We start from the raw sequence: 10,810 nt of genomic DNA on the forward strand, positions 1-10,810 counted from the left end.
CTGCAGCGTGAATGCAGCATAAAGTAAGGGCAGGCTGGTCACAGTGCTAAGTACAGTGCGCCCGTGTTATACGCGGGTGCGCTTTACACAGTCTTGAGAGTACGCACTCAAGCTGCGGGGAGCACACGGGGCGCAAGGGGCGGCACATCCCATTCAAATGAATGGGCGCATGCGCCCATGGCACCCCGTGTGCCACCGCGCTGCCGTGCAAAAGCCTCATTGTTTATAATGGGGCTTGAGCATAGGCAGAATTCACCTTACGCCGGGGGGGGGGGTCCGGAACGGATCCCCCGCGCAAGGCAAGGGTCGACTATAATTTCTATGGCAGTCTTAGGCCAGATGGGGTTTCAGTTCAGCATAACTCCAGCCGACAATCTTGGTAAACTGGGAACTACTCTCTCGGTGACCTATATAGACAGCAACTCACTGCTGTGATTACCTTACAAGAGATACACCAAATGATTCATGCCTTTAACTTAAGCAAAGCAGCGGGCACAGATGGGTTACCTGCCAATTTTTGCAAGACGTTTGATGCTATCTGAATTGTCCCATTAAATAAAACAACTCAATGGATATTGTTAGCACACCCGACACCTCCACGCTGCATGTGGGGTTTCATCTTTTCATATCGAGAGCGAGGCATGTTTGAAGAGGTCACAATGACCTTTGAAATACTAGGGAGTTTCCCATGGGAAGAAGCACATTGACCCAAAGATGTGTGGAGGATCTAGATACTCTCTTTATGGGTCAAATCTACAAACAAGGAGAACTACCCTGCCCCATGGCTGAGTAAGACTTTGGACCCTGGTCTCCAGAGTTCAATGCTGAAATCACTACACAACATCGGCTCTAAATGCGGATGAGATGTTATGTTACCTAGATTTCGTCATACAGAACAGTTACCTGGATTTGCTCATCTGTAACTGTTCTACATTCATGATTGCTACTTAGCCATGGTTATGACACTATTGATATAATGGTAAGCTATTTCCCATCAGCTGCATGAAGAGAAGGAGATCCATCCTGCCATCATTCAGAGCATGGATGAATGACATTTCCACCAGTTAGTTAATTATACTTGAATATAGTTAATTAATGATGGAAAATTCTGGCCAGTATTTACAAAGAAGGCAAATGCTAGTTTAGCCTGCATTAACCGAAGCATAGGACGTTATCGCATGGGCCCGGGGGAACGCAATTAGAGTGGGAAGAAAGGGGGCACAATGGGGAAAGGACGCATTTTGCTGCATGCTGTAACACTGCCGCCACTGCCGCCACCGCCAGCGGAAGTCCCCGTTTCATTCTCCATCTCTGGCATGGATGGGGAATGGAATGGGGACTTCCGGCTGCATTGGTGGCATTCCAGCATGTGGTAAAATGGGTAATAACCCCGTTCCGTTCCTATCTCACCCCTTTCGTCCCGCTCTAATTGCATTCCCGCAGGCCTGTGCGATAACGTCCATAGTTTCCAAGTCGAGGGAAGGAATAGTCTCACTATATTCTGCGCTGATCAGGTCTTATCTGGAGTTCTGGGCACCTCATTTTAAGAAGAATATAGTCAAGTTGGAGTAGGCTCAGAGAAGGGCAACAAGAAGTATCAGGGGTATGGAAAAGAAAACATAGAGGAAAGGTTGAAAGAGCTGGGCATGTTCATCCTGGTGAAGAGAAGACTCTAGGGTGATAGGAGCGCACTCTTTAAATATTTCGAGAGCTGTTGCAGAGATGAGGGTGCACATTTGTTCTCTTCTGCCAGGACCAGGTCTAATGGTGTGAAGTTACAGGAGGGTATATTTGGGTGGTGTTCTGGAGCTTCCTTCATCATCCCCAAAAACATATGCAGAGGTAGTTGTGTTGGCCATGTAGCAAAGTAGAAGAACATCCAAAACCCACAGAACATTTAGGCCAGCCAAAATGCGCAAAACACATGTTGCAAGCTGTACGGTTTTTTAACAGCCTTTGCCTGATGAAGAAGCCTGATGAAGAGCTTTCAAAGCTTGCAACATGTATTTTGTGCAGCTGGGTTGGCCAATAAAGGTATCGCTGTTTTGTGGGTTGTATCATCCCAAGTTGGCTGGGGATGCCGCCTGTTTTTCTCTTGCGTATCTTTCCATCGCTCCACAGGCTGCCTAACTGCCCACACTTCTTACACTGAAAAAGAAGAAGAAGAGAGGTTTGCTGGAGGAGTTATCTCAAGGTATCTTCCCCTTTAATTTAAGCACATAGGTGTTTAAATTCAAGGGTACTGCAGACTTCCTGAGAGGGATGATTTCACAACGGAAGCCAGCAAACTCATGTGCGTTTCCTTCTTCTTTGAAATATAGGGCTTGGTGGTTTCCAGACCTTTCACCATTTTGGATACGCTCCAGCTTGTACATACTGTTCTTGAATTGTGATGCCCGGAACTGGACACAATATTATCCCAAGTCAGGTCTGATCAAAACAGAATAGAATGGTACTATTACTTCCCTTGATCTAAACACTATACTTCCATTGATGCAGCCTAGAATCGCGTTGGATTTTTTCGCTACCGCATCACACTGTTGACTCATGTTCAACTCATGGATTACTAGGACACCTAGATCCCTTTCACATGTACTGTTGCCAAGCCAGGTGTCCTCCATCCTATATCTGTGCATTTCATTTTTTCACCCCAAGTGTAGTATCTTACCTTTCTCTCTACTTGTAACACTCATACTCCTGACTGCTTAAGCTCCCTGGCCACTTCGGTGTTGTCACCCAACCCTGAAACTCTCCCTCTCCGATAGTAAGTTCCTAAGCGCATAGTAACATAGTAATTGAGTTGGAAATGGGCCATCGCCATTCAAATCCGGGCTTGCCTTGGTCCGATGCCAGTGCTATAATTACAACGCAGGTGAGAGAGAGGAAGAACTTGTTTCGATTGCCTCTGCGCTTGCGTAATGTTCTGCTGCTAAAACAAAGGGAGTCCTTTCATGGTTGGACGGGTACCAGAAGGAACATGCTGCGAACCCTCCCAGGTTTTCCCAGAGCCGTTCTTGCACTGTGATTCGGCTCTGCAAATGGAATGGATTTTTTGTGGACTCTCTGGGCAGCGGCCACAGAACTCTGGCTTTTCTTTATACTTCTCCACCTGCTATGGGTCACCCACTACTACCTTTCCAACATAGAAATCCCTCACAGCATTTGCGAACCTCAGAAGCTGAAGTGCGTCTCTTTCGCCTTGATATGGCTGGTTTCATTGGTAAGTTGCCCTGCACCTCACCCTTTTGGGTTTTGTCAAGAGATCGGAGTAGTATAGTCTTATTAGGTTGGATCAAGACTGTAGCCATAGGGGCCAAAATGAAGGCTTGGTCCCCCAAATAAGAATCCCCTCTCCAAATTTTGTTCCTTTTAATCCCACATTAATAGCATTGCAGTAACTTATACAGTGGACCTTCGGTATCTACTGCGGATTGTTTCCAAGACATCCACCGGATACCAAAATCCATGGAGGCTCAAGTCCCATTAAGCACAATGGCATCGTGAAACGTTGTCCCTTATCTAAAATGGCAAAATGAAGGTTTGCTTTTGGAACGCATATTATTTTTGAACATTTTCAAGCTGCGGATGCTTGAACCCATTGATTTTTTTAAAAATCCATGGATACAGAGGGCTGACTGTAATTTCAGTCGAACATTTAGAAATGCAATCCAGGCACCCAGAGGAAAAGGGCAGGTTAAAGTTTACCAAGGGTATGTCAATACAGCAAAGAGAAGAGTCCTGGGCATGAATGTTTTTTGGCGTTTCGCCCTCTGCAAGGCTAGAAATTTGGAGACTGGAGGAGAATTGCAGTGTGTGGCTATTGAGGGCCAGTTCCATCATTTTGCCTCCCTGTAGTTACACCCCTCACCAGTCTTGTGTTGTGATGTCTATGGAGTATCGCAACTCCCTTGTGTTCTCCTAATAGCATTACTCCAGATAGATGGACTCTAAGGGGTGGTGGAACTGTGCATCTTCTTCATGGCTTTGTCATGGCTCTCTCTGTTGTGCTTACTGAGGGTGCGTTCCCACTATGATTTGAAGCGCATTGCTGATTGCTTGATATGTGCCTCGTTCCCATTGGAAACAGTTTCAGAGGCCTTTCCTCCAGTCAAGGGTAGCGGTCTCCATGCGCTCTTCTCTCTACTAATGCAAAACTCCACTGGACACTTTGCTCCTTCATCAGCCTCCTTTATTTTCCATGGGCTTTTCATTCCAGACTGGAAATATTCCTATTGCTGTTCTCTTCTCTCGCCTTTTGTTGTTGTTGGGTGCCTTCAAGTCATTTCCAACTTATGGCGACTAATATCACATGGGGCATTGTTTGGCCAATTTCTCCAGAGGTGGTTTGCCATTGCCATCCTCTGAGGTTGAGAGAGTATGACTTGCTCAAGGTTGCCCAGTGGGTTTCCATGGCTGAACCGGGATTCGAAACCTGGTTTCCAGAGCCGTAGTCCAGCGCTCACATCATTACACCCCTGGCTATGGTTTGTTTGCAAAATTGTAAAGCTTTACTGAGAAGTTTCAGGGACTGTATCTCTCTACAGCAGTGGTTCCCAAACCTTGGTCCTCCAGATGTTTGGGACTTCAGCTCCCATGATTCTTGACTGTTGGCCAAGCTGACTGCTGGGAGTTGAAGTCCAAAATTACCTGGGAAGGGGGCAAAGTTTGGGAATCACAACCCTATAGGAACCCACACAAGTCTGAACACTCGGGGGAGGTCGTGCAAGACTTCGCCGCCATTTTGCCGTCCAAAATGGCGACGCCCAGAGCAGCGAAAAGCCGCGATGGGCGGCCGTGGCGGCAGCGGTGGCGGGCCTCTAGGAGGCCCGCCGCCGTTGCTGGGGCCCTCCAGGAGGACTCCGGCGGCGGCAGGGGGCCTCTGGGAGGCCCGGTGCCGTCGCTGGGGCCCTCCAGGGGGCCCTCCAGCGCTGGCGGCCCCCACCAGCTTTTTTGCCGGTCTCTGATGGGGCCTGGGGCCCCGTCAGGGGCCAGCAAAGATGGGGAGGCCTGGCCCCCGGAGGGTGGGAAGCTCCGCCCCCGGCATGCGGCCCCGCCCCTGGAGGGTGGAAGCTCCACCCCCTGGCACACGGCCCCACCCTGGAGGGTGGAAGCTCCACCCTCCAGCATGTGGCCCCGCCCCGGAGGGTTGAAGCTCCACCTCCGGCTTCGGCCCCCCAGTCGCCTGAGGGACAGCAACCCGGCTCCCGGCTCAAAAAGGTTGCCTACCCCTGTTTTACAGGGACCAAAGTAGTGTGAACCACACTCCACTGTTGAATCGATTCATCGATTCGGATTGCAAACCGATTTATTTGCAAGTGGGAATGAGGCCATAGTTACTGTTCATAATCGTTTTCTGTTGTAATCTCGGTTGTAAGCCTCCTAAGTTTCCACACTGAACGACAGGCAGGAGCTAAAATTAATTTGCTAATTTTAATCAATCAATTAATCAAATATTTAGTCAATTCACCAACATTCAGTCTGTTGATTTTTACGCTACTCTCGTTGTCTCATCTCCAACAGGACCATGTTCTGTGGAAACTAGGCATCATCAAGAATGAGCTTGTTCTTGTGAATTTCATAATGGACGCATGCCCTCACTTCAAAGACCGATCCCTTTCCATCAGCCATCTCCACATTGAAGGCGTCCCCGTAAGATTATATCAACCCAAAGCATTGCAGCCGAAACAAAGAGGGATTCTTTTCATTCATGGAGGAGCTGGGACCACCGGAAGCCTTGGTAATACATCATGCCAGGATCATGCCTTTAAAACTGTACCTTTTTTCTTTCATGGAAAGCCATACTTCAAATATGGTTTAAGGACAGGGAGGGCCATCGTTCTTTTTTCTCTCTTTCAACATGTTCAAAGGAGGTTGACACATCGTTTAGACATTGTATAACCTCCTTCAATGGCTTAACCATTTAATCCAGGGCCCTTTCACACTATATTGCACTGATGGCAAACCTATGGCACGCGTGCCAGAGGTGGCACTCAGAGCCCTCTTTGTGGGCACATGTGCCATTGCCCCAGCACAGAGTTTGCCAGAGTTTGTTACTAGAAAGCCAGAGGGACATGGCACTTTGCAATAAATAAGTGGGTTTGGGGTTGCACTTTGGGCACTCGGCCTCTAAAAGGTTCACCATCACTGCTATATTGTATTACAGTGCGCCCACGTCATACGCGGACACACTATACGCAGCTTTCAGCATCTGCTGAAAGCCGCACGGCAGCGCATGGGAGCAAGGGGTGGAACGTCACATTTAGATTAATGGGGCATGTGCCCGTGGCATGCATGCTCGCTGCCGTACCACCGCACCACCGCGCCGCCGCCACATGCACGAGCCCCATTACTTTAAATGCGGCTCAAGCATACATGCTTTTTTATGCAGAGGGGTCTGGAACGGATCCCCCACGTAAAAAAAAGGGCGCACTGTACTCATTATACTATGTAGATTATAATGTATATTCTATGCACTATATTGCACTTCTCAAGAAGTTGCTGGATGCATCCAAGCTGGGATTTGGCTCCAGGACCTCCTCCCATGGATAGCAAACTTTTGTGGATGATCAAATCCCATTACATACAGTGACAAAGTAAAATGGTGTCCCTTGCAGAAAACGGCAAAATTTAGGTTGCTTTTTTGGAATTTGTATACATTTATATACATTTAAATTAAGGTTTTAAAATTATATTGGGTCCTTGGTATCCGCTGGGGTTTGATCTCCCATGGATGCTCAAATCCATGGATGCTCAAATCCCATGAAGTGCAATAGCATAATCAAATGGTGTCCCTTATATAAAATGACAAAGTCAAGATTGCTTTTTTGGAATGTATGTACATTTTTAACATATTTTCAAACCATGGATGATTGAAACTGTGGATAAGGAATCAGTGAATACACCGGGCAGGCTATAGATGGTGGAAACTGTGGATGCACAATCCATGGATATGGAGGGCAGGCTATCATTAGGAATGGATGTGTATATCTATGAAGTTTGTAAGTGGCCCCAACAGAATCCTAGCCAGTCCTATTATTAACTATCTATGTTTGCAGAAATGGGCAACAAAATATGTTCTCTATTCTAGCTGCCTATGAAAGAGTGTGCCGCCACATCTCCAAAAAAAGCGACTCTGTGATGTTGTCCATCGGGTAAGTATCCATAAACTTCTAACTATACAGTCCTATTGGAGCAGACCCGGGTCTTCCAATCATGAAGAGAGAATGTCACCACAAGGGTCATGAAAAAGCATCCTTCTGGCATGCACCGTGTGGGCAAGAATGGTGTTTATCTGCACTGCGGAAATAATCCAGATCGACACCACTTTCATGGCCATAGGTCAATGCTATGGAATTCTGGAACTGTAGTTTTGTGGGACTTTTAGCCTTCTCTTTCCGAGAGCTCTCGTGCCATGACAAACTACAGTCCCCAGAATCCCATAGCACTGAGCCACAGCAGTTAAACTGGGGTCAACCAGGATGATTTGGGCAGTGCGGATGCAGTCTGAGATGCGATCTGACAGCCATCTTCAAGTATCTGAAGGGATACCAAAGAGCAAGTTTGTTTTGCAGCAGCCCTAGAGATTAGGACATGCACCAATGAATTCATGTATGCAAAGGGATCTTGCAATACCTTTGAGAGGAACTGTGCAGAAGAGTTGTAGCATGAGCTTTGATATTCCAGACTAACATGGCGATGTCTCTGAATTCTTCCAATGAATTCATGTTACAAGAAAAGAGATTCCACCAAGAAATTAGGAAGAACTTCTTTACTCTAAGAACTGTCTGATAGTGGACTAGAGTGTCTTGGATAGTGGTGGACTGTCCATCTTTGGACATCTTCAAACAGAGAGTGAACAGGGATCTTTCATGAGTGCTTTAGTTATATATACCTCCATAGCAGAGAACTAGAATAGCTGACCCTTGTGACCAACACATATGTAAATCCCTTTGGTTCACTGGTTCTACTCTAGTTGGAATTGACAGCAAGATCCAATCCTTTATATTCAGCATAACTGTACTATGCACCATGATATAGGGCATATTTTCATCTACCGCTCATGAGATTGGATGTGAAATGACGTTTCTTGTCTTTGCAGGTATTCTCTGGTTCCTTACCAGCCCTTTCCAGTGCAATTCCAGCAATGCCTGGACGTTGTCATACATTTTATGAAACACGCAGAAGAGTACGGGGTGGATTCTGGCCGCGTCATAATTTGCGGAGACAGCTTTGGAGGATTGCTTGCAGCCTCTGTTTGCCAGATGCTTGTTGGGAGAAATGATGTTCCCAAAATACAGGCGCAGATGTTGATCTACCCTTTCCTCCAGTCTGTGAAACACAGCTTGCCTTCCTACATGCAAAACGCAAAGACCCCTCTCCTGAATAAAAGGCAGATGGTGAAGCTGGCCTTAAAGTATCTCCAGAAAAATGTCTCCCTACAAGAGTCGATCCTACAAGGGGCCCACGTCTCCAAGGCGGTGAAAGCCAAATATAGCAAATGGCTCAGCCATGATAATATCCCCAACGAGTTTAAAGCGAGAGAATGCAAAGCTTTAGCACCACCCAGTCACCCTTTTGGCGACATGCAAGAGCTGATAGACCAGCTGTGTGAGCCAATGTTGTCCCCACTTTTAGCTGAAGATGCCATCTTCCAGCGGCTCCCGGACACTTTTATTTTAACTGCTCAGTACGATGTGCTGAGGGATGATGGGGTTTTATACAAAAAGCGGCTGGAGGACAATGGGGTCCCAGTGTCCTGGTGCCACGTTGAGGATGCATTCCACGGATTTGTTAATTTGATCAACCTGGGGTTTCTCAGTTTTTCATGTGGCAAGAGAGGAATGAGCAGCATTGTCAACTATATCAGACGTTTCTAAGGCCCGGTACATACCGCCCCAAAAGGGAGGGCTGGAGGCGTCTGGTTATCCTGTGGAAGGACGCCGCAGCAGCCTGTGTGGCGTCCCTCCACCGCAAAACGAACCTGGAAAACCCGGGTTCTTCCTGGGATGCGATGCGCAGTGACATCTATACGCTGCACATCGCTTACATCACAATGGCGGCCCCCGTATGGACTGAAGGCCGCCATTCCGCAGCCACCGTGATGTCCTAGGGTTAGGGACCATGCGGTTGGTGCGCAGTCCTTAACCCTAGAATCACCGCCTGGACACCACTTCTTGGCAGTATGTATCGGGCCTAAGTCCCCATTGTCTGATGCAAGACTTTGCATATATTGAGACATATGTAATTACGAACATGTAACTGTATAGCATCTACTTTCGTAACCTATCTTAAGCAGCCACATTGAGCGATGGAGATCTGTTCTGCTGGTGGTTTGGGTTGCTGCCGGATGAAGTTTCCAGCCTCCACTTGCCAACAATCTGCAATGAGAGTTGTGAAAGGTCTCCTGCTTTCGATAGTTGCCCCACGGTTCACTGGTGAGCAAGGGCTGTGAAACACCTTGATTTCCAGAAAAACAGACTTCCATTGCTAGGTGCAGCTGCTGGTTGCTAAATAGGTTTGGGGGTGCATTTGGAGCCCTGGTGGCGCAGTGGTTAAATGCCTGTACTGCAGCCATTCACTCAAAACCACAAGGTTGCGAGTTCAAGACCAGCAAAAGGGCCCAAGCTCGACTCAGGCTTGCATCCTTCCGAGGTCGCTAAAATGAGTACCCAGACTGTTGGGGGCAAATTAGCTTACTTGCTAATTAGCTTACTTGCTGTTCACCGCTATGATCTTTGGAATAGCGGTATATAAATAAAACAAATTATAAATTATTATTTGAGATTGTGGCAATAGTGCCGTGACCATAAGCCTAAATACCAAAGAGTTATCAATGTGTAAGTCTATCTCATGCACATATTTTCCTTCGAACATGGGTGAAGAGAACTATGAGTTGCCAAAGATCTGCATGACAACATCACTGCTCCAAAACTTGTCTCCAACTCTTGCTGCTGTTGATCATGAACTGTCTCAAAAGTGTGTCTTAAACTGGATACATGACCTGAAAGCTTTGCTCCAAACCAGGATATGGTGTTGCACTAATGGTTATAAGCCATGCTTTGCTTTTTGTTTTGCAATGGCTCCCTGTCATTAAATATGCTTTATTTGAACCGGGATGAGTCCGTTCATTGGGAATTGTGATGCTGTGTGTGGGTGGCAGCGACGAAGACTCGATTCAATTGATTCGCTAAATTGCTTCATTACTCGATTTGGTCAGCAATAATTGATGCATCGAGTCGACTTGTGACTTGTACATATAGTTTTAATGACTGACTTGCTGGCTTTACTTCATTCACAAACAGCAAATGGGGATTGAGGTCTACTCAGCAACCTGTTTCTGCTGCACATCGGAGGAGCTTTCTAACGCCTTTCTCTGAAGATGCCAGCCGTAGATGCTGGCGAAACGTCAGGAATAAACCCTTCTAGAACATGGCCACATAGCTCCCCAAACCCACCAAAAGCCTTTGAAAAGCTTCAGAAGGACCGTTCCTCTTCAAGCCCATTGACTGCTATGTATGCTGTCCTCCTCTGAGAAATGAACCCCACACTATGAGAGCGAGTCTTGCCTCCTGGTTCTCCAAGGAAAAGCTTTAGAAAGCCCCTCTGATGGCCGGTGGGAACACCATTTTTCTGAGTAGACCTCATTCTTCTAAAATGCAATCTTGATAAATTTCCATTCTATCGTTATGAAAACTGGACAGCGAAGAAAGGCGAGAAGAAAAGAATCAGTTCATTTGAAATGTGGCACTGGGGAAGACTTTTCTGTGTACAATCTTTCCTAGAGCAAATCAAGGCTGAAGTCTCAGAAGCC

General features: G+C 46.9%; 1 protein-coding gene across 1 annotated transcript; it reads left to right on the forward strand.

Annotated features, from left to right (window-relative positions):
- The first annotated feature begins 3,043 nt into the window (after positions 1-3,043).
- On the forward strand, positions 3,044-10,083 carry LOC149307826 (arylacetamide deacetylase-like 4). The gene is made up of 4 exons (XM_089536817.1): positions 3,044-3,220; positions 5,521-5,737; positions 7,088-7,151; positions 8,099-10,083. The coding sequence occupies exons 1-4, from the start codon at positions 3,044-3,046 to the stop codon at positions 8,874-8,876; spliced, it is 1,236 nt and encodes a 411-aa protein (XP_089392943.1). The 3' UTR covers positions 8,877-10,083.
- The last annotated feature ends 727 nt before the right edge of the window (positions 10,084-10,810 follow it).

The sequence above is a fragment of the Sceloporus occidentalis genome, unplaced genomic scaffold (assembly GCF_023333645.1).
Source record: "Sceloporus occidentalis isolate IW3139 unplaced genomic scaffold, rSceOcc1.0.p SCAF_8, whole genome shotgun sequence".
Classification (NCBI taxonomy): Eukaryota; Metazoa; Chordata; class Lepidosauria; order Squamata; family Phrynosomatidae; genus Sceloporus; species Sceloporus occidentalis.